This window comes from Buteo buteo, chromosome 19 (assembly GCF_964188355.1).
Source record: "Buteo buteo chromosome 19, bButBut1.hap1.1, whole genome shotgun sequence".
In the NCBI taxonomy this organism is placed as follows: Eukaryota; Metazoa; Chordata; class Aves; order Accipitriformes; family Accipitridae; genus Buteo; species Buteo buteo.
In genome coordinates this window covers 4,852,793-4,876,477 of record NC_134189.1, presented here as the reverse complement: position 1 = coordinate 4,876,477, position 23,685 = coordinate 4,852,793, and the positions used below count along the sequence as shown (strand labels likewise).

The 23,685-nt window shown below is 40.5% G+C and overlaps 2 protein-coding genes across 3 annotated transcripts in view; one reads left to right on the top strand and one right to left on the bottom strand.

Moving 5' to 3' along the window:
* The first annotated feature begins 1,491 nt into the window (after positions 1 to 1,491).
* Positions 1,492 to 21,339, top strand: PWP1 (PWP1 homolog, endonuclein). 2 transcript variants are annotated; one of them, XM_075052007.1, is made up of 15 exons: positions 1,492 to 1,644; positions 1,756 to 1,814; positions 4,112 to 4,266; positions 4,689 to 4,774; positions 7,088 to 7,184; positions 8,737 to 8,847; positions 9,632 to 9,762; positions 11,141 to 11,214; positions 13,377 to 13,473; positions 14,374 to 14,435; positions 16,222 to 16,333; positions 17,375 to 17,465; positions 17,845 to 17,966; positions 18,447 to 18,552; positions 19,282 to 21,339. In XM_075052007.1, exons 1-15 carry the CDS (start codon positions 1,579 to 1,581, stop codon positions 19,395 to 19,397), a joined length of 1,485 nt encoding a protein of 494 aa, XP_074908108.1. In that variant the 5' UTR covers positions 1,492 to 1,578; the 3' UTR covers positions 19,398 to 21,339. The 2 variants fall into 2 exon arrangements, with proteins under 2 accessions (XP_074908108.1, XP_074908109.1); XM_075052008.1 differs by lacking the exons at positions 1,492 to 1,644; positions 1,756 to 1,814 and adding an exon at positions 2,000 to 2,393.
* PRDM4 (PR/SET domain 4) overlaps positions 21,316 to 23,685 on the bottom strand; it is an 18,685-nt gene continuing 16,315 nt past the window's right edge. Inside the window, exon 11 of the mRNA XM_075052006.1 lies at positions 21,316 to 22,495. Coding sequence (XP_074908107.1) covers positions 22,186 to 22,495 — 310 coding nt within the window. The 3' untranslated portion in view covers positions 21,316 to 22,185. The remainder of the gene's footprint in view (positions 22,496 to 23,685) is intronic.

The following is a 23,685-nucleotide window of genomic DNA, read 5'->3' as shown; positions in this document are numbered from 1 at the left end:
CAGTCAAACTGTAGCCAACTCGTGCGTGGGAGGACAAGAAGGATTTTTTGGACACTGTAAAAAGAAGGTGACCAGCAAAGCAAATAATAACAGCCCAGCAAAAAGGTAAGCATACCAAAATGCAAGATTGGTAATTATTTAGACCCCAGGTAGGACTAGGGTGCCCATGGTACAGGGTACTACAAGGAATAGCTAGAAAGTTACAGCTTTTGCCTTGGTATGTTTGTGTCTACATTAAGACAAAACGCAGCAAACGGGTGAAATGAACAGGGTAGTGAAGAGGCAGTAATATTTTGATAAATATTTATTTCTCTCTCACTCCAGGACCACAGAAGAATCAAGATAAAATAATGAAAATGCTACAGTGGTGCTGTCTAGTGGCATGTGGATGAACTAACGTAGCCATCCTATCTGCCAAGCTGAGTTTGGTTGCCAGGTCCTTGAGCTTCACCATGAGAAATGCTCCTTCCCCTAACCTCAGCTTCCTATCTATGGAATTTGCAGTTATCCCCTGAATTAAGATTTCGGTGGTGGAAACAGCAGTGATTTCTGTGTGTTTGTTAGTAAAAGACTACCTTCCTGTATATTCTAGCTGGCATTTTATCCATTTTCTCTGATTTAATGAGTTAGCTAGTACAGGATGCTGACATTTGGGAGGGCAAAAAGCAGCACCTCCTGTGAGGATGCCAGTCCCTCACAGCTTCCTGCAACTCCCTCTCACTGTTGACTCTCTGCACCGGTTTCTTTTCCTTGGATAGATTTTAGAGGCCAGTAACAAAAAGGTTTTTCTAAGCCTTTAAATTTGGTGGATCGCTGCTGCGATATTTCAGAGCCAAAGGGGATGCGAACATCAGCGGGGCAGGTCTTTCTCCACAAGCGGGGGAAGCTGTGATCTGGTCCGGGAAGAAAAGGACTTGAAGAGCCTGGAAAACGGGGCAGCTCGTTGCTTTACTTGAGCACCCAGGAGGAGCAGTTGTGCAAGGACCTATTACATGGCAGAGGTTAATTTCTGGTACGAAATGGGTGTTGGAGCTCCAGCTGGTCCCAGCTCCAGCTAAAGATGTCAGGGGTACCAAGTGTGGCAGCCTGGGCTAGTTAAGAGAAGCAACTACGCACCCTTCTGCAGCTAATTTTACGAAAACCAGAGCAACTGCTGCTGAAGGCGATCGGTCTCCCACCAAATTCAGTCAGAAACCGAGCGTTTGTCACCCCTTGGCCCAGGGGCAGCCCAGCCGGGCTCTGAGGAGAGAACGGTCGCCCGCGCGCCTCCCCTTCAACCGCCGCCCAGGCTCCGCCCCAATCCACTCGCAGGCACCGCCCCCCTCCCCTCGCAGGCACCGCCCCCCGCCGCAAGCCAACGCCCTCCTCCCCTCTGTAGCCACTCCCCGCCCCTCCTTCCGGGTTTTCCCGGCGCTCGGAGATGACCTCACGCGGTTCCGTCTCCGCCCCTTCCGTTTTCTCTCCGCTGGGACAAGCGGCGCCGCTCCCTCCTGCCCCCCCCCCACCATCTACGTCACTCGGGGCGCGCCGGAGCCGCTCGCACGTGCCGTCCCGCAGCGCTCTGTGCCCGCCGCCGCCATGAGCTGCCCCGTGACGTGCGCCGCCTGGGTGCGGTGCGGCGTTGCCAAGGAAACGCCGGACAAGGTGAGGGCGGGGGGGCCGGGCTGAGGGGGACACCCCCCCCCCCCCAAACTCCCCCCCATCCCCTGCCGCCCCCCGCCGCCCCTCTCAGCCCGCTCTGTGTCCGCCCCGCAGGTGCAGCTCAGCGAGGAGGAGCTGAAGCGTCTCATCGAGGAGGCCCAGGACAGGCTGGGGTGAGGCAGGGGGGTGTCCGGGACGGGCCTCAGTGCTGACAGAGTCTGGGGAGAGGAGGGGAGGGGGTTTCTCCAGGCTCCGGCCCGCACCGTAGACCCCGGGGGGGGGGGGGGCTCGCTGAAGGCCCGGCTTGGGGAGAGGCAGCGAGGCGTGGAGATGGGCACCAGCCAGCACCGAGTTTCTTCCTGAAGCGGCTGCGTCCAGTGAGCCCGGGAAGGTCCTTGGTCCGGAGAGCCAAAGGAGAAACGTGGGATGGAGCACATATCCTGCCTTCGTCGTGGATGCGCCAACAGGGGTTGTGTTCCCCTGCGGTTGTGCCGTGGTCGAGCGTGTGCTGCCAGACTGGATGAGCGTTTCAGGTGAAGTCTGCAGAGACCCGCCTAGGGCCTGGTCCTGGATGGAGTTGGCGCTCCCACCTCGAGTGAGAAGGAAGAAGTTGGGTTTGTAACCATGGGTGCTTTGGAGATGTGGCTAACCAAGATGGAAGTCCCAAACCGACCATGAAAAAGTGGATACTGAGGGTGAGATGTTACGACCTAAGCGAGTCTGGAGGCCGCAGCGGAGCTCAGAATGACATGGTATTTATGCTTTGGCAAAAAAGGCAAAACATCACTCAGGTGTATTTATGGTTCACATATGAGACTAGAGACATCAAAGCTCTCCACTCAGCACTGAAAGTCCTTAGTTGTGGAGTTGTGTTAGGTGTGTTAGGTTTTGCTGCTCTGCTTTTAAGAAGAATGTAAATAAACTTAGAAAAGAATAACAGAAGTGACAGATTTAGGAAACATCTATGGAAGACAATAACAAAAGGGCTCTCTTTTGTCTACAAAAGGATGAGGGATTGAGATCTTATTCCATTTTCTGGTCTTTTTTTAGTTAGATCCCTTCATAGATTTAGGCTTCTGATTCTGTTTCAGCTATGTAGGGTGTGTGGTTTTACCACAGTATGTATGATTGAACAGATGCAGTAGGTAGCAGGAAAAGCTTTCACAGTTGGGTGAATATTATCCACCCAATTTCTATTAGATGGATCTGTGACTTTATTGGTGAACAGAGTGTTTTGTCCCAGAATGCGTTTTGTTATGTTCTTGTTTTTTAATGGTTCCACAATCATCTTAAATGTTTGGAAGATTCTTACTTTATGTTAATTTCTTAACCAATTATGTTTAATGTTGTGGTGTTACTTGTTTCTCCTTTATGCATGTAAGCTTCTGGGTTTTTTGAGTGGATTCCTTTCTCTCGCAATTTCAAAAACATGGAAAGATTTGAGGTGTTCTCTGTTATGCATTCTGTTAAACTTCAGGATGGAAATTTAAAGACTGCCTTTAACAGCCAAAGGTGTTATAATCTCTTTATAACATCTGGTACATTGGTCAATTTGTTACAACTTCAGTCACTTTTTTTTGCAGTGCAAAGATCACAAATCGGACTCAGGTTTAGAGTCTAATTATCTTGTTATAAGGAAAAAACTGGTAATGTGAAGTGCTTATGTTACTGAACAGTTTATAAAAACAGGTTTCTGATATTTAATTTAGAAATAATTTTCTATGAGAACTATCTTGGCTCATTGATGCCTGGGAATTTTGCATGCAGGACAGAAATACAGTGTATTCAGCAGGGTTGAGTTCCTATGGAGCACGTTCCATTGATACATCTCAGATGTCTGTTAGGTCCTCAGCCAATGTTTAATGTACGCTTCCTTCTACTGAATTCCTTGCGTACGGAACTGCTACTACAAAAGTTCTGAGTTTTCTGGTTGTTGCGTAGTTTACCCTATAAGAAGTAATCATTTGCAATATGTTTCTACCTAGTGAATTTTATATTGTGTTTTCTTCTAATGTAAGTATGGGAAATATGAGGAAATGAAGTCTTAAAAATCTTGAAGAAATGCAAGACTCATCACACATGACAGGGAAAAAAAAAAGGAAGGAGTGAACTGGACACGTGCGAATGCACAGAGGTGAGGTTGAGAGCATTGTATCCACAAAAAAAAAGGGTAAGAGAAAGGGATTTAGGCACACCACTTAGTTCTGTCAAGCAAGATTTGTGCCACATTTTGTCATGAAAACTTTCAAGGAAAAACTTCCTCTGGAAGCCTGAGAATAATGGTGCCTTGTACTTTGGGAAAAGATAGGAAAGGAGTGAATGGATTTCCAAATTATTGGCGTAAAGACTTGAAACCCGTGTGAACAGCCAGGACTGTGTGCTGAAATCTTGTTAGCGCTCCCCTAAGCAATTACTTGGAAGCATTCTAAATGTCTGTCGTGGTTTCTCAGGGATGTGTATCTTTTAACAGGGGTGACGCTGGTGGTAGTGATGAAGGCCAGATGGAACATGGCACGAATGTAGCCATTCCCGACAGAGCTAAGTCTTCTCATAACAATGAAGACCTGTCTGATGATGAACTGGAAGAATATGATTTGGAAAATTATGATGAAGAGGAACACACAGGTAAGAAAAACTTAAATGTCAGATATGCAGTGTAAGTGAAGAACGTTTTTGCTTCTTGTTGTACTTAAGACATTAGTATCCTAAAACTACACAGTGCTGTGTTTCAAATGCTGGAAATTCACATTTTTAATTATCTGCTTGCCCCAGTTTCAGAAGTCTTTTAGTGTCCCCCTCCCTGACAGTAGAACTGAGAGCACGTTGGAAAGGCTGTCACTCCCCCTGCTGTAGTGCTCAAGCAGAGCAGCAGAAGTCCCTGAAAGCACTAAGCAATTAACCTTACTGAGGTTCTTATGTTTAGAACTTGGAAGTTCATTTAGTCCACTCCTGATATTTTGCAATACAGGTAATACAGTTATTGGTACAGGAGTTTCTGACTTCATCTGTCATTGACAGATAAAAAGTGTTCTGAAATTCCCATCTAGGTGATCTAAAACTTGGAGACTCTTTGGCTACTCTGGCAGTATATGGGAGTAATGATCATGATCCTTACATCACTCTAAAAACCACTGTAAGTACTATAAAAATGTTAAATTTATCTTAGACAGCATGAACTTAAAAATGAACAGTGCTTGCAGTCCTTTTCTAAAGGTGTACCAGATTTTTGATCAGACGGAACCCTTTCCTTTTAAGGTTGCTTTTTACTTTTAAGTCAGATGTTAAAGGGAACTGGCTCATTATTTAAACCACGTGCTTCTGTATGTGGAGTGGTTTGTCACCTATCTACTAGGACACAGAAAATGCTTGAAGAAATAACAAATCTCAGGCCACTAACGACCCAAGTTAGAAAACTTCCCAGATTGCAGGACTCTTACACCTTCCACCAGTTTGTGGAAGAAACCAAGCTGAGGTGGACTCAGGCTATGTGTTTAATTAGGGGTATGGCATGAAGAAGTATGTCCCTGTTAAGCATGTATGCACAGCATACTGTGGAGTTGACTGCTTCTGCCTGGATTAGTTTCCATCAAGTATCAGATGGGGAGCATCTTTGCAGGAGCCGGCTTTGTTGGAGCTCTGCAGGGGGTAAAGAAGTCTCTGGCTGTAGTCTAGCACAAGCTAACTGTGTCAGCAGTGCTGTCCTGTTATGCTGCCTGTTTGTCTTTTTCTGGTGAACAGGGATGCAGCATGCAAGACATGAGGTAATCCTTCTACTCTACTTAACATTGACATTGCCTTGGCTAGAATATTGGGTGCCTCTTCAGAAAAGATATGGAGAGATTCCAGAGAATATCCCGCAGTTTAGTTCAGAAGGATAGATTGCAATTTGTGATTGACTTAATTTACATGTAGAGATTACAGAAATCAGTTACAAGGTGAGGTTGCGTGAGAAGAGACAATGTAATCTAGAGAGCAACCAGGAGAGACTATGATCATCTAGGGCAGGGTGATGGAGCAGATGAATTTTTTTTACCTCTTCCAAGCATAAAGATTCTGAGATTTTTCTGGGTGTTGTCCTTTCTATACTGTTTTCAGATTCTTTACAAAGCTAGTGAGATTGAAAGAAAAAGACTAGTTGTAGGCTTCTACCACAACATCTAGTTTGTGTGTCAGGGGACTTTGCCAAACGTGTGGTCTCAGACAAGGAATTGTTATGGTGACTTCACATACTGTAACAAAGCTCAAGGAGGAAGGCATACGTCTTATCTTTAAAAAGAGTTCACTTGCTATGTGCACTTTGGGGCACTGTATGTTTTCTCTGTGTTCCACTGACTGATTAATGATTTTTCTTGCTCCTGTGTACCAGCAGAGGTGAGAAATGCTTTAAAAGTGATTTTTATAGTCAGAGGTATTCACACAGGGATTTAGAGAGAATATGAGCTGTGTTTATTCTGTGTCAAAAAAGCTAACTTTCTTCCAGACACAGGAAAAGTGAACACCTTTTTCTCAGGCTTTTCTTCCTAGGCTCAAGTCCTTTCCTCAGATTCTGAGAGAGTACTTTTTAGTTCTTCAACATGCATTTTATGTTGGTTTTTGGTATTTACTACTAGTACTATTGAAGACTAAGTATTGTGTAACATTAAGTTGATTAACTCGCAGAATTGCAATACTTGATAGAATTCAAATATTGAAAAGATGCTTGAAGTGAATAAAAAAAAAAAGCTTGAAACAAGAAGTCCAAGAAGTCTTGTATGTGTTGTATATTTGAAGGATGGTACTCTGTTTGTGTAAGACTATTGATTTTTATGTACAGTTCTTAGTTTTCCACTAACAAAAATTCCCTGAATGCCTTCAATTCCTCAGTAACAATGAAAATTAGATGAGAAGTTACATCTGTTCTGGTACAGCTGAATGCCCAGTATTGCTCTAGGCAGTACTTTTCTGGAAATATTTTCCAGAAAGTAGACAATGCTTTAATGTTCTTGGAATTGCTTCCTGGATGTGAGGAGCAGTTACAGTATGCTTATTGTGTAAAATGTTGTTATGCTGTATAAATGCTGAAGGCATGAGAGCACAAGGGAAATAAGCTATTGTATGCGGGCTCCTGGTGGTGATTTTCTTTTTAGCAATGGGCTGCATCGTGGTAGCCTCAAAATATGGTTTCATATTTGGTAATTAAACATCTCTCTAAATCCACCTAGGTCCACATAAACAGTCCTTCAATCTATGTCATAACTATACAGTCTCCCTATGATTGAGTCCAGTTCCTGCCTTTCTCTGTTCACCACCATAAGATGGTTTTAGGCAGGTGGGCAGCAGGGTGTTGGGTTTTGAGCGTTTTCGAGTATGGTTAAAAATTATTACCGATTCAGCCTTTTGAACATGTAGTTTTGTGTACTTATGTGCTTTGCTGAACATCTGTTGTCCTCTCTTTCTTGCTGTTCAGGATCAATATGAAGAGGAGGACTTTTTGATTAAGCCCAGTGACAATCTTGTCCTTTGTGGCAGAGCTGATAAAGACTACTGTAGTTTGGAGGTCCATGGTAAGTAAAACAGGATTTGTTCCTTACAGTGAATCCAGGGAATATGTCTTGCCTAGCCTGTTCCATATGGCTGTGTAGAAGGGGGAGAGGATTGGTTTTTGAAAGGTTTTTTTTCTCCCCATCTGCCCTGTGTGTTTTGTCCTCTTTCCTTATGTCATGGTGCTTTAGCCACTTTCCAGAACTGGAGTATTTCATGTAGAGTTATCATTGTTTAGAGGGTAATATGCCTTTTTCAGGCTGTATAGCATTTCCTTTCCTTATATCATTTCTAATGACACTTAGAAAATACTATGGCATTTTTATTCTCTGAACATACGATCTTTCTTCCAAACAGTCTTACTTTCCATATCGTGCAAGCTTCCTCTAGTGGTTTGTTGTTTTGGGGCTTTTTTTTCTTTCAGCTTTGTCCTTGCTTCTTTAAATGGGCTTTCCATTGCTAGGAGTAGAAGAATCAGCGCCTTTATCATCTTAGTTTTAGAAGAGATGATCCTTAATAAGGTCTGAATACCACTTGTTCTATGGATGGGTTTAGTTTTACTGTGTGAAAGATTTCTCTGTTGCAGCAAGGAGTACTACTGAGTGTGCTGAAGTTACCATCTTTTCTTAGGGTGGTTCTTTTGGGGAATGTTTCTGGCTACTTCTGCTATGGTACATATTTCTGCAAGCAAAGTATTCTGTTTTAAGAAAACAGCAAGACCAAAGTGTTTGAAAGCATCTCTTCAGATACCAGCATCTGGCATTTTCTCCAGCTGGAGGTGTTTACAAATTTTATTAACTGTGTTATTTTCCCAATATAAACTTATAGAACAATAGCACAGGCTTCTGCAGTTTATAACATTGGGTAGCCCTGTCTTAGTTAACTACTAAGACTACTTAGTTAACTGAAGACTTTAGTTAGTATCTGAATATCTATCATGTGCTTAAAAACAGCACAGTCATTTTGTGTGTGTGATGATACCGTGTTATTAAAATAATTAATGGGTTTTCTCTGCTATCCAGTTAGTAAATTCTTTTATTATAAGGAGAAAAATAGCTGGCTAAAGGGAATGCAGTGTTTAGTATATGGTTGCTTTACCAAAACTCTTCCTGTATCTTGGTTAACCTGCTGAAGGTAACTTCAACTGACTTCAGCTTCCTCTGATTTGAAAACTGTTTGTCTTTTACCTTCATTTCCCCTTTGATTACACCTGTCTAAACCTTCGTTAATGTATCCTGATGTAGAAAGTGGTGGATATGGAGCATCTATTTTGAAGTGATCTTACAAAGTAGTGTAGTATGCTAGGAATAAAGTGTCTAAGCTTTGCTGAACTTGTCACTTCTTTATCTAAAGTACACAGGAGAATGTTGTTTGTTTTGTGTAATTCAGTGAGGCGTAACATTAGTCTTGGAGGCTCTGGCCTCTACACTAGAACTCTGAACACTGCGAATTTTCATTCTAGATCTCCTTGACAATTTAGTGTTTGCCACATCTGCCTTTTGCAGAAAGGAACTGTTTATAGTTGCTTGCTTTTCCTCTTCACTGATGTTTTGTATATCGTTAATTCTTTTTCAGTTTATAATCATGAAGAGGACTCATTTTATGTACATCATGATATTATCTTGCCTGCTTACCCTCTAAGTCTGGAGTGGCTGAATTTTGATCCTAGTCCTGATGAATCACTAGGTAAATTACAAAGGATATTGTAAATGTCCAGTTAAATACTTTTTATTTGTAAAGTATATAAATGTAATGTTGTCACTAAATAATTTCCTCCAGTGGTATGAACAGAAATAAGACCAAGATACTAAGATGGAAAAAGTGAATATCAGTTTTTTTGGTTTGGTGATAAAGCCATCTTAGTGATGCTGCCATAACAAGTGATTTGACTAAAACACTGGGTTTATTACAAATAATTAAGTTACTGTCAATTAGCAGACAGAAGAGCAAGCTCTTCTCTAATCTGCTTTGTTTTCCATTTGCAAATGAGACATTGCTTTTGTTCAAACTCATTATGGCCAATGCAGCTGATTAACTGTAAAACACAGCAAAATTTATACATATTTATGTATTTAGTAACCTTTTTCCTGTGTTTTACAGATATTTTTTTTTTCCATAGCACAGGGAATGTGGTTTTGCTTTGGTTTTCTGGTTTTTTTGTTTGGGTTTTTTTTGGTTTTTTTGTTAAAAAACAAATCGTGGAACTTTTTTATAGCTTCTTTGAACAGTTACTTATACTGAAGGGGAAGTGTATTGGAGAGCAAGTAAATTTTCTTCTGGCAACATCTGCTGTCAGTTGATATTTTTAAATTGCTCCTTGTTAGTTATAAACATCAAATGTTCAAATAGAAGATTCTGGCACATAAGTGTAAGTTTTACTTAATCAAAGAAACAAGCAACAGCTGGATTACCAACTATGCTGTTTCATAACTCTAAATAAATGTGGTTGCATTTGGGTTTCTGCTTGCAGGAAATTACGTTGCAGTGGGTAACATGACCCCAGTTATTGACATTTGGGACCTTGATATAGTAGAATCCTTAGAACCAGTCTTTTCTCTTGGAAGCAAGAAAGAGAAAAAGAAGAAAAAGAAAGTAAAGAAAGTAAGTATTGCAAAATGGTTTATCTGGTTGGATGGAGAAAACTTAGAGCAAGGATACTGTTGTTATTACTTTCTTTCCTACAATGAAAAAATCATAGATAATCTGGTTTAATTCCATCTGTCATGTTGAAAGATGGTGTTTGAGAGGTTACAGAAGATAATATCATGGTTGTCTGTGATAGGTTGAAATTGATATTTTCCTGTGAGTTGGAGAGTTGAAGAGGCATTGAGCAATAAAGGACAAGGTGGATACTAGTAAAATACATTTATTCAGGATTCACCTCTGTTAGCGTTATCTGTCTAAAATTCAAACATATTTTAAGCTAGTTGAGATTGTCTAAGGTGAATGCATAGAGAGACACCCAGAGAATGGCTGAGTTTCTGTCAGTGGACTGCAGAGAAAACCTTAACTACAGAAGAGGAAGACTGAGGTTTAGACTGGATGCTAAGTTATGTGGGATGAATCTGACCATCATTGTATGCCTCAATGTGTTGTTACGAATTGTCCAAATTCTTTGGTATGTAAAAAAAGTATGGAAGATAATGTAACTTAAATTTGCTACATTTTGCATACAGTAGATGCTTCAGGAAGTACTTAAAGACTCCCTAGAGTAAATAGTGAACACTGGGTATATAGCTAATGTTGGTTTCCCAAAGAAGGGATCACTGCAATGTTAGTCAGCTAAAGAACCACTCTGTGTAACTGTGAAGAGGGTTTCCTTCTTGAGCTCTCAGACCTTCTGGTTTTAAAAACAATAGAAAAAATACCCTTGGAAGGGGAGTTTGTTCTGTGAAACTTGCTTCTGAAAATCACTGAGTTATCAGAATTTCTGTTGAAGATACCATTCATAAATGTTACCTCAATTTGAAATGCTAATTGTTGTCTGTATGGATAATTAAAGCCTGGAATTAAGAACAGAAGAATGGGGTGGCTTATGGGTGGTTTCCAATTGCTGTCGCAGGAAACTTTGAAGCTTAATCATTTTAAATTAGAATTTGTAGGAGCTGGCATTTACAAGGAGGTAAAGCTCAGTTAATTGGGAGGAGAGGGAGGGAACTGCCAGGAGTGTTTAGAAAGAAGCTGAAGAAGCTGCACATTAGCTGGAGACAATGAAATTTCTTCTACTAGCCTGAAGGGAGTAACCAGTTCTGTAAGCCCACCAGCTGTGAATGGAGCAATCTGAGACCTGGGGTAGGAGGCGAGGTGTGGGTACTGCAGACAGTTCTGTCAAAAACCTTGTGGCAGCAAGTGAGAATAATTGAAAACATGAAGTTGTTTGAGAAGGCATTAAGGATTTCATGCTAATGTGTTGTAATGCTTGATTTCCATTGAAGCTGTAGTTTTCAAAAGTCTGTTTATGTTGTATCTGCATACGCAGAGTTTATCTTCAGAAGGGACGGTGAAAGGACATACTGATGCTGTGCTTGATCTTTCATGGAATAAACAAAGCAGGTAAAAGAATACTTGAATAACAATGAATGGTTACAAATTTGCATACTTAATTAGGCATACATTTTTCACATAAATCCAAAATCTAGTGTAGTATAACATTGAACTTGAAAGCAGTGCTGAAATGAATCAATTCTCAAAAACACCCCCCCCTTTTTTTTTTTAACTAGAAGTCTTTATTTTTTTTGAAAACCTGTATTTTGCTACAGATCACTTTTTATTTGCAGGTTGTCCAGATGAGGGCAGGGCTAAGGTGCGTCTAAGCCGTTTGATAAATCGGCTACATTTAAGTCAGATGCACAAATTGGAGAAACAGAAGGGCTGCCCTGATCTGTGCCAATCTGCCAATGACCTAAACCACCATTTCAACAGGTAGAAGTAGATTTATAGAAGGAAGTCCTTGCTATGCTGGCTTTGGTTTTTTTTTCCCTCTGGCTTTTGCCCCAGAGCTGTGCACAGAAAAGAGAGTGTAAAAGCCCTGATATCACAGTTATAGAAACACCTCTGACCCTCAGGTTATCCTAGGCAGAGAATTCCCTGTTGCCTGAATGAACTGGCAATGAAGCGCTGCTATTGAAGCAACACAAAGCTGGCCCACCTTGAGGGAGAGGTCAAGGACAATGTGTTGACTGAAGTAAAGATGCTGCTGTTTTTTATTACTTAGGTGGTTGTTAACAGTTCAGCTGTCAGAGGATCCTCAGCATGGGCCTTGAAACTGTTCCAGTCAGACACAGGCGATTATTTTTTCTTTTTTTTCTTTCCTGCTGTCATAAATGCCTCTGAAAATACACAGTCAACTCCACATAGTACTGATGAGCGGGTGTAAGCCTTCACTTGTAATGCTTTCTTACCTACATACTGAAGAAGGAAACACCCACATAGACACACAGTAAATGTACATAAATTGCACTTTTAATTTAAAGTATGCTGTCTATTGTTCTTAAATTATATATATATGCACAGAGCGTGATAGTGATCATTCCATCAGTCGTACAAAAGAGTAGCTTTCTTGTACCTAGAAATGGTTGTCTGGTGAGAATATAGAGACAAGTCACAAAAATTATGGCTACAGTAGTTAAGTGTCTGGAATGCATAATTCTGTAATGTGCTGAGTTACAAACTCATTGATACTGGTAGATCTTTCAGGAAATAAAAACAGCCTTGAAGTGGGAAGCTTATGGGTAAAACAAGGAACACCTTGAAGCAGCTTATATTTAAATGTTTTGTTGTTGTTTGTTTGGTTTTTTTAAGCAAGACATGCTGTGACAGCTCTCTATAAATAACTTTCTGCCTGTAGGTCATAATGGTGTTACTGTAAAATGTTCTCATAGCCTTCACTATGCATTTTCTTAAATTTCCCTTGTAACATTGTTTGGAAGAACAGTGTTTCCTGGAGAATGTTAGCTCTGTCAGTCAGAAACACTTGGTTACTATAAAAAGAAATAGGTGAGGGGGGAGCAGTTTCAATCACAAACAACATGTTGAGGTAATAGATCTGATTTTAAGAGCAATGGTAGCAATTGTACTGTGTCTTTGATAGGCTTTGGGAAAGTTTTGAGTTTTTTCTGATTAAACTTCTAAACTGTGTGTTTATCACTCTTAACACAATCGGTCAAATTTAAGTTGAAATGCGGTGTCTGTAAACTAACTAAAATGCTAGTGGTTTCTTTCAGCATTCTATGAAGGTTATAGTGTTGGGTCTTCAGTAGTTATATAAATACTCAGAGAGCAAAATATTTTAAAACCAGGTTTGTCTGGCTCTTGGTTGTATGTGTATGCAAACAGAGCTAAGTTGCATAGGTAATATTTAAAAATAGTATCTTAAAGGAAAGGAAGTGCTTCAAAGCCTTTCTTGCTTTGTTTTGTTCGAGAAATCTTCCAGTAAATGATATTATAAGTGGTGTCGGGGGGAAATAGAAGCAAAACTGTCAATGTTGTTATTGTAAGTGTTAGACTATATTACATCATATTAGTATGTTTGTAGTCCTTCCTTGTAACTTAGAATTACCTTCAGGGAGTTATCCCTCAGGTTTGAGACACATAGTCTATAGACCAGCACGTACTTGATCTCAGAATCAGGCTCTGTATGTATCTTGGATTTTTGACCATTATTTGTTCATATCTGTATAAAGATTTTCAAAACTTGTTTTTTGATCCGCTATCAGGAATGTTTTAGCAAGTGCGTCTGCTGACAATACTGTAATTTTGTGGGATATGTCTGTGGGTAAGCCAGCAGCCAGCCTGATGCTACATACAGACAAGGTATGTAATAATTGCTATGTTTCTTCCACTGTAAAATACAGAGAAAAAAATAACTGCAGTTTTTCATTAGCTGCTTGGTAGTAAATCCTTAGAACAACAATTCTGTAATTTTCTAACAACTGTGCAGAATTCTTTAAATTTCTGAATTAGTTGCTTTTGTGAACAACACTCTGTTTGCTTTTTAAAATGTTATTTAACTTATCCTTTAGAAAGTTTGTGAAGATTTACAGCAGCTTTTAAAATGCCTTTTGTGTGAAAGCCCTGATGGTTGGGAATCTAATAGTGCTGGTATGAGCTACAAAAAATAGATCTCTGAGCATAGGTCAAACTGTAACTCTCTCTAAGGAAACAATGAGTGTCGGTTACATTTTGTTCTAGGTAAGAAAGGTTTAAAATAGATGATACTAAAATACCATAGTGATGGGTACTTCAGAAATAATCTCCTAGTAATTAAAATGTGAAAGTTAGTTATTAATAGCTGTAACCTTATTTTGCTGTTAACAAAGTCACTGCCCTTGGCAAATTCCTGATTTTCATTTTTTGCTAGCATCTGCATTTTTTCCCCAAACTGGAAGCAGATATTCTTTTACCTCCTCCAGCTTATTTTTTTTTTTCAATATCTAGGGCAGAAAGGGGGCATGTGGTTCTGTTCAGTTAAATTATATTGGAAAATATCTTGTTTCCACTGGGTGGGGGTATTTGAAATAAAAATAATGTGATCTCTTGCCCTGTTTTATGAGAAATCTGAGTATCAACAAACTTAACAGGAGGGGTTTTGGGGGGGAAATGTGCTGGGTTTGGGGAGGGTGGGGTTATGCTCTGTTTGTTCAAAGAAAGTTCCTGTATGTGTGTGTTACATCTCATTGCTTATCTTTAAAAATAAAATCTTCTGTTATCTAGGTCCAGACATTGCAGTTTCATCCGTTTGAAACTCAGACCCTTATTTCTGGATCTTATGATAAGTATGTCAGGGTAATATTTTCAAATGTTACACCTAGGGAGGGTATTAGTATTGAATTAAGCCTGTTAAGTTGCCTCACATTTTCTTTTTCATTTGCTTATAACTGTGCCAAATTTGAGTAATGGCATTATTTTTTTCCAGCAAGGTAGCCAGGTTTGTATGTGGCCAAGATCTAGTTTTCCTTACCTCTTTTCTCAGGACTAGCCAAATCCTTTAACCATCTGGACTGACGTTTTCTGTGCCGGTTATCTGCGCCAAACTGAATTTATTTCTTATTTTGGCCTTATGGCATTTTCTGCATTGGGAATGTGTCACTGCTCACCCCTGTGAAAACTTGTCCAGGTTTTGCCAAACTGTAAGACCAGAGTAGGGACATGAGGGACCCTCAAATCCCAATCCGCTCCCTACAGCCTCTATTGATAGGCATGCCATAACCAAAGTTTAACAGGCTATCTCCTGTGATTGCAGCCTGGAGATGCTCTGAAATGGTTTGTGTCTGCACACTTGGACTAGCTCTGTAGCTGCCAGTTGTTTTAAGCCCTGCCATCCAAAAAATTTCCCCTCTGTTCTCCCATCTCACAGGGGCAACTTTTTAATTTTGCTCTATAACCGTGATTTTCTTATATTGATTTTTTTATTCAGCTTTTAAGACTTTGTCCTTGTGTTAAAATATTTATAGACTTGTCAATCTTCAGCCAAGCCTTTATGTTCTGTGGCTTCGATTATGCTCTTGCTACATCTGTTTAAGTGAAACTATAGGAGAAAACCCCTTTATTGTTGTTAGGAACCTGCTTCTGTCCACTTTCCTCCCCCAAGGCTTCCTTCTGTAAAAATATGAAAAAAGTCCAAACACTGAGACCAGCTTCTCTATCCCTTTTTAGCCAGCCCTTTGATCCCACGGACACCTATAAACCAGTGTACTGTCTATAAACTAGTAGACTGCCTTTGTGGATTTTTCCTGTAAAGCTTTCTGGGACCACATGCCATTCAATGAATGTGGGCAGATGCCTTCCTAACCTGAAAGTCAGACCATTAAAAATTGCATATGTACTAAAATTGTTGTTGTAAAATGCCTGGTAGAAGAGCTGAGAAATCTAGATCACATTTCTTTGGCTTTAATTATAGGATAGAGTGGGAGTGGGTTACATTGTGGATGTAAATTGTGGTGAGATGTTGTGAGAGTGACATCATTGCTCCTTTCTTGCATTTGCATCCAGTAGCTTTTTGATTTGGGACAGATTCTTCTGCCACTGGGCTGAGCACAAGCCTGTAAAGAATCCCAGAGGACCCACTAACTCCCATCCGCTTTTTCTCCTTTTTGTAGTAGCATTTCCCTAACCACTTGTAAAGATTAATTTTTCTATTAAAGCATATTTGAAAATGTTTGTATATGTATTGCAAATTGATTTCCTAATTAGTGTATTATTTTGAACAGTCATTACTTTATTGAAGTCTGTTCATAATTAAGTGATATATTTGCATAATTATGGTCTCCTGTATGATAAGTATCTTATGTATTAAGCAAATCCGAGCTCTGTTTGATTAAATAGAATGGCTGTTTGTAACCAGGATGAAACTTTGAAGCATATGGAAAAAGCTTGTGCTTATCTGAGAAATTTTCATCTGTTACTGAGTTGGAAGACTAAGTAGTGAAGTTGTTTCCATTTTAATTTTTGAACTGTAGTTTGCATGGACCTTCTATATATGCCAGTGGTAAAACAAACTTCATAAAGTATTCTGCCATGATTTTTTTTTTTTTCTTAATTTACTATCCCTTTTTCCCACAGATCAGCTGTTCTGTATGATTGCAGAAACCCACAAGATAACCATCGAATGTGGCGGTTTAGTGGTCAGGTTGAAAGAGTAACCTGGAATCATTTTTCACCTTGTAATTTCTTAGTGAGTACATGCTCTTCTATTGGTCTGTTGAGTGTTGCCGTTTCATTTAACCTGTATTTTTGTGTTCGTAATGTTTCTGAATCATATGGTGGACCTGATGGACAGTTGGGCTGTTGGCGTTGCTTATTTTAAAAATGCAGTGTGGTGGAGGATGGTTTTAGGTAGTTTTTTCAACAAATGTATCAAGGTCAGTTACTTAAAAGGTATCTTCTTTTCATTATGACAGTGGAAAAGCAATGGATGCTGATGCATTTTTGCTCCAGAGGTGGCATCTTTGCCATGTCGTTACAGTGTTCAGTGGCTGGAATGTATTTTCCTTTGCATAGTTGCTGTTGTGTTTCATGTAATGAGGCAATTGCAGCTGAGAAGTAGCTAAGATCCTGAATATTAATTCAGCGTTTCACATCAGCGCTAGAGGGCACTGTCCTCCTGTCTGGTATAGAGTAAAAATACCTTGGTTTTGTCAAGATTTTTATGATAAAACTTTTAAACAGGATTTAAAAACAAATCTTTTTTACTATCTCAATGGCCGTCTAGTTCTCTGTTGCTTTGTGTAGCTTTGTGTATACAGTCAACAAAAGCAGTTGCTCAGTTATGTTGGGTTTATGATGTAGATCTTTCTTGGTATAATCACACTTAGCTTTGCACAGGGCTATTATGCAGCTGCTGGATGGCTCCAAAAAGTTTGAACCGACACTTAAGAGGCTAAAGGCTTTGTATTTCATTGCCTAACAAGAAAGCCAAGCTTAGTAGTGCAACCATCTTCAAAATACAGTTCAAGAAATGTGTATAGGATTAAGACTTCTCTGTAAGTCCTTGCAGCATAGTTCAGGTATGTCGAATAGCTCAGGCAGCACCTGGATGGAGTCTGACTTTGGGGATGCAGACCTGTGTACACTGTGTAACATGCCCTACCAAGAAGTAGTGTAAGTCTGTCTCAAATCACAGAGACTTACTAGTGGGTGGGTATTATTTCATAGGAGCTTTTTTCCAAACGAGTGACTACAGCTGTTTGTTTTCAAAATGTTGCGATTTCCTTAGGCAAGCACAGAGGATGGCTTTGTGTACTGTCTGGATGCTCGTTCTGATAAGCCACTGTTCACTCTGAAAGCTCACGATGAAGAGGTGTCAGGTAAATTTTGTGTGTGTTGTGTTTGTCCCCAGTGGCACGGCACATCTGGAAGATGTCTTTAACTGATATGACTGAGGTGGTAGTGATTCCTTGCTTACCAAATAAGAGTTGTGCATACTAATCATGGCTGGCTGGCGCGTGAAACAAATCTCTTCTGAGAAGCCACTGTAAGCAAAGTATTTTAACAACAGTGAACTCTTCTCAGTGGACGTCGTGAATAAGCATGTCAAAACAGATCTATTCACTTGGGGGGGACACACTTCTTTTGGGGGTGAGGAAGAACAAAATCTATGGAATCTGGTCCTCATCAGTGTATCCTCATCTCTGTGAAATAGTGATTACCTGGTGCTCTCACACTGCTGCACTCTTAATCTTCCAGGGCTACAACTAAGCAGTCAGATTAAAGGGTGCCTCGTGACATCATCTGCTGACAAATACGTGAAAATTTGGGATATCCTGGGAGACAGACCAAGTTTAATCCATTCCAGGGATATGAAAATGGTAGAGTAATATTCATTTCTTTACTCTAAGAAGGTTTATATATAAACTATGTCTGCTTAATTGTTTTTTGCCTAGCTTGAATCTTGTTTTACCTAACATGACATCTTTAGGAAACAAAAAAAAAATAAATCACATTTGTGTATTCTGGGTAAATCATTCTCATTACAGTGCAGTATTCAATTTAACATGTAATGGGCAGACTGCTTCAAAGCCTCAGACCTGAACACCAGATACAATGTTCTGGGTAGAAGTGTAGGTGCTCCAACTTATATCTGCCAGGTTCAAGACAAAAATGTGATTTACTGTTTGTAACTAGCAGCTCTTGACTTTAATTTTCTGTCTTTACAAAATACATTTCAGGAAACTCAGAGAGCTTACATTTGTTAAAACTTGCTTGGAGAAAGTATTTTTAGATGACGAATTCGGTTTAGGATGATACTTTTAAAAAAATCATCCTCTTTCTTCCTCCTACCCTCCCAGGGTGTTCTCTTCTGTGCAGCTTGCTGCCCTGACTTCCCATTTGTTTTTGCCTTCGGAGGAGAGCGAGAAGGGCTGCGTGTTTGGGATATAAGCAAGATTTCTGCAGGTAACATTCTCGTTTCTTTGAATCTTGTGGTTCTCCCCTTGCCCTCAGGGTGTATTTGTATATTCAGTAATGTATTGTGGCTCTGAGAGAAACTGTAGGTTAATATTTTTAAATACCCCAAGACTGGGTGTGGGTTCACATTTTCAGCTTCAAAAAATGTGGGTTTTTTTCTAAATTGGAGAACTCTGCCACATGATTTATTTTCTTGTAGCTGAAGTATAATACCTGATTTCTTATAATACCTATGTTTTACTTAATGTTCCTGGTGTAATCAAGTATCGCATTCTTGAGCACTTGTAGGAATAAAAGTGAGGACTCTTTTGATCGGTTGTTGTAGCTACATGTAACTAAATGGCATGAATTTTTGGAGAGGGCTTTTAGGAGCTTGATGGAAACCAGAGAGACTAAAACCAGAAATAAATTATTTAAACTTAATGTTTTGCTCTACAAAACTCATCCATTTCACAGTACTTAGGTACAGGAATTACACACAGGGAAACCTCTAGAGATGCTCTGGTGGAGAAATAACAGGACTTGTAATTTAAGTATCATATGTGGGAGATTGTTCTGACATGTAAGCTTCAACTCCCTACTCAGGGAAAAGGGGAAAAGCTCTCAAACCGCACCAGGACAGGATTTCCATTCCACTCCATGATGCTCACCATGCTATACCTGCTGTACTTGTTTCTGGGAGAGAAACGTGTAAGCAATCCCTTATCTGTGTTGCAGTGAATGAAGTTTTTGGAAACAGAGAGAGACATGTTCTGGCTAGTGCCAATTCTGTGGCTTGCAGCTCCGTGGCCGGCAGTAGCAGCAACGATGTGGAGACAGCAATGGAATCGTGATGGACCATCAAAAAATCAAAAAGTAATTAATGGGACTATGACTAACGTGTATTCTACAAATCGCCGTTTGGTGAGAGTTCATAGAAATTACTTGAATGGCATGCAATCTGCAGGCTTCTTCATCTCAGATGAAGAAACGCAGTGTGGCTAAGCTCTAAGTCAGCATTCCTAAGTTCCTGCCTCTATTACTGGCTTTGAAAGATTAAATCACTTGCTTTTGCCTGAGATTATGATCCCTGAAACAGGGGCTACTATGTGTAAAGTTGATATATAAAATGAAACAGTCACTAAAAAAGCATTCTGCTACTACCAGCAGTTTGTTGAATACTGCAGAGAAGGTAAATACCTTCTAAGGGCATAAGGAAAAAGACTTCAGACAGCAGTTGTATAATAAATAAACAAAAACTGAATGAAATGACAAGTGTAAATAGATAATTCATCCTTAATTTGAGGCTAGATGTACAGATTTCTAATACAGATTTTAAAAGTTCTATGTAACTTTTTTAAGTCTTAAGAGTATTTCTTGGGCCTTAAGTAGGAGTATCTGACTACAATCTTGAAATGTATTTGTAGCATCTCAGATCACCACTATCAGACCAGAAATCCCAGCTCTCTCCCATCAAGATGGAGGGTTTCTTTTCCCTGATTCCACAGCACCTGAAGCGTATTGATGTTGCCGTGTGTATTGGGTTTTTCTTCAAGCTCCAGATGTAGTATCTATAAAGAGAATTTGAACTGAAATAAGCAGCTACTATGCAGAAGAGGGTGGGAGGCTGTCAGGACACAAAGCAAAGGTAGGGATCTCAGCCGGTCACTGTCACTAGTGAAAGCTGTGTGTGTTATGTACTTACTTAGGTTCTTAACTCCTCCCAGGCACAGAGGAACATTCTGAGTATCAGCCTAACCCCTGACTTAAATGCTTTGTTTATAGCATCAGGAACCTAATCAAGGAATGCGAGTCAAACAATTTCATCACATTTAAAAAGAGCACCCAAGTGCCTTACACCAGGCCAGAAGTTAAATGATACCCTTATCCTCTTGTGAAGTGCTTCCCTCCACACACAGAAGGTGTCTGTTAAAGTGCTGCTGCTGCAAAAATGCCCTGGGTATTAAAGCAACTGGTATCATAGTGTCAGTGCATGTAGTTGACAAGATCTTACTGCTGCTTTCCACCCTAGCTCATTGTAACTCATTCTGGTGAGGTAAAGCAGATGATAGATAAATTGTATCAGTACAAATGGCAGATGGAGGAAAGGCAGGGCTGTGGATTTCCTTCCCATTCTTTGAAGTGAGGTTGCTGCTTCTAAATCCAATTCAGCTGTTTCTAGTCTGGTGACAGGTGTTTAGCATGGCTCTGCAGGAACCTAGAATATGTTATCTCTACTTCTGGTATTAACTGGCACAGTAGCTCTAGAAGTTGCTTTTTGTTTTAGGAAGAAATTGTGTTACTGCAAGCAACACTTCTTTCCCTTGACTTAGCAAAATCCCTCAACCTGTCTCTCTGGAGCTTTTTATTCACATACTGATCTCAGAGGGCAAGTGTTACGCGTTTTCAGGCTTGAAGAACCCAGGGAGCTCTCTAGGAAATACAGTGTACAGGGAGAGGCACAGCTGAACTTAGGCCATTTAGGGCAAGAACTGGAGCTGGAGCCTCTTTCACAAGGGAACCTCCAACTACCTCATCAGAGAACAGAGCTCAGCTTACTGTTCTTTTACAGCACCGACAGAGGAGCCACACAGCAAATTTACAAGGTTTAAAGACAAGTTCTTAGCTGTACCGCTTCATGGAGGTGCTCCTACCCCTACCTTGTCCCAGGAAAGCTTGGGAGAGACAGATGATGAAAAAGTAATGTTATTTCTCTTAGCATCATTATCAGAAATAGGAAACTCTTTTTCAGAAAGTGTAAATATTAAAAAAGAACATTAGAAAAGAGCCACGTTTTTAATTTTTTTAAATGAAAACAAGCAAATGAAATACATCTTCATTCCATAAATAATAATAGCAGCAAACCGTCCCATCACTCTAGGTGGTAAAAGGTTTACAGCACAAGAAGTAATATATACTGTAAACACTGCCTGATCATCTGTAAGCCTCTTCCTTACTGAGTCTATACAGTCTTTACCTCTTCACTTGCTTACATGTTCTAGTGAACTAGAGTGAGAAGAGGAAATAACTGTTCTCCAAAAGCCAATGTTTGATTTTCTGTAGTGGGGTAATTGCTTTGTCTGCAAATGCTGATTTTACTGGCTTTTTTTCTTATTTTTAGAAGGAAACCTGAGCATTGACAGTCTTTGTTCTGTGCCAAACTACAGCCTTCAGTTAAAAAGTATTAAAAAAAAAAAAAAGGCATCAACTGCCACCACTGGTTTTTTGCTTGTTTTTCTTACTGTTGTGGCTTTGGCAGTTAAGGACAGTTGGCTTACAGGTCACTGCAATCACTTGACTACATTTCTGGTTTGTGGCTCTTTACTCAAAGGGCTATGCAAGATGTGTCATGTATCCCAGCACTGGATGGATTAATCTGAGTGATTTGGAAAAGAAGTATGCACAGTGTGTGTGAAAAAGTCTCCTTGCCTCGTGTTTCCTTCTTAGCAACTCTTCACTTCTACATGTGTGATCCATTCTCATTCAGCATTTTGGCTATAGAGTTTATTAAGCGATGTAGTGCGGTGACCAAAACAGGAGGAAAACTCATTTGACATACACTGTTGACTGGGGAAATAAGGAAGAGTGGGTTTTTTCCTTCCCCATTTTTAACATCCAAGAAAATTTCCCTCTCTCTTCTCTTCATTTGTGTCCAGAGAGGGCATCACCTGTTGAATAGACTGCATTGTTAATCCTACAGTTTTCAGTCCTCATAGAGTCTATTAATTCCTCCTCTGAATCGTCCTCCTCTTCCTCCTCTGGGGCTGACAGGCTGGATGTGGGGCCTTTACATATTTTTAAGTGGCGAGTGAGGTGATACTTGGTTAGATAAGCCTTGGAGCATTTTTCACAGACATAGTCCCTCTTTCCTTCATGTGAATTGAGGTGCTTCTTCAGGTGATTTGTCCTCAAAAACAGCTTGTCACACTTGGGGCACTTGATCTGCCGTTCTCTGCAAGACATGAAAAAGTTACAGTTTGCTCCTGCCACAAAGCTGACATTGTATTAAATAGTGGAGTGGTGGTGACAGGAAGGGTGAAAGGGTCAGTCTTACTCCTAAATCTTACTTCCAATATACTTGAAGGAGAAGCAGTCCAGAAATAACAGCACTAAAGTGTAAATACTGCTCAGTTTTCTTTCACACAGTACATACACAAAGCCCCTCTTCTCTGTTCCCCTCCCCACCCCCATCATTGGCAAAAGTCAGGCTTTTTGGATTAATGCTAGCTTATAGCCAACTGTTTTTCTTTCATGATGATAAAGAAGAAAGAGTTCTACAAGGGGTTTGTTTGTTTATTTTTTAAGTAAGGCCAAACTCTGGTTAAGCTCCATGTTTTGGCTAGGGCAGAGATGTTGCCAGGGTGGAAAGGTTCATCTCCCTCCTTCCCACCCTGCATAAATGGGGGGAAAAAAGAACAAAAAAAGAAAACAAAGCTGCTGAGTGTTAACAACCCTCAGTCTGTAAATACTAAGCAGAGGCTTACCAGACCGCAACAGTCAAATTCTGTACATGACTCTGCAAAACACCTCCCCACAGCGGTCCTCCTGGCTCTGGCCGCAAGAACAAGCAGCAAAGCAAGTCTGTCTGTCTGCCTGCCTCTCTCTTGCTCATGCTAGCTGCACTATGCTGTCTCCTAGGCAGCATGACAGAAGCAGCAATTGATTCCAGGAGAGTACAAGAACCAGATGCTGAAAACGAAATAAGCAGAGGGACTAGCTTTGGGCAAGCAGCCTTTAAGGGAGGACCTTGGATTGGGAGTAACTAAACAGGATGGAGAGATTCTCACAGCGAAAGGAAAGATCTGGCCTGGCAGAAAGCTGAGGGGTTGGGAGAGACCTGTGGCTAACTGGAGGAGGACCTGGGGGTGGGGATCTGCCCTGACCATGGGCATCTCCCCACAGGAGGAGCAGGAGACCAAGTGCATGAATGAGACCTGGGGGCAGCCAAGAGCTGGGAACAGCAGCACCCCACCCCTGGTGCAAACAGAGAGGGAGACTTCACTAACAAGCTAGTCGGTGAGAGTAGCATTGAGGAGTTTATGATTTTTTGTGGTCATGCTGGGACATGGGAACAGTTCTCAGCAGACAACTAAATGTAAACCAGCCAACCTCCTCTCTCTTCAAAATGATGAACGCTCCAGA

Excerpts from the sequence above, each read along its gene's own strand:
- PWP1 (XM_075052007.1), top strand. The coding sequence starts at position 1,579 with ATGAGCTGCCCCGTGACGTGCGCCGCCTGGGTGCGGTGCGGCGTTGCC. Across the intron at positions 4,267-4,688 it reads TGATGAAGAGGAACACACAG|GTGATCTAAAACTTGGAGAC; the intron begins GTAAGAAAAACT and ends ATTCCCATCTAG. Across the intron at positions 4,775-7,087 it reads ACATCACTCTAAAAACCACT|GATCAATATGAAGAGGAGGA; the intron begins GTAAGTACTATA and ends CTTGCTGTTCAG.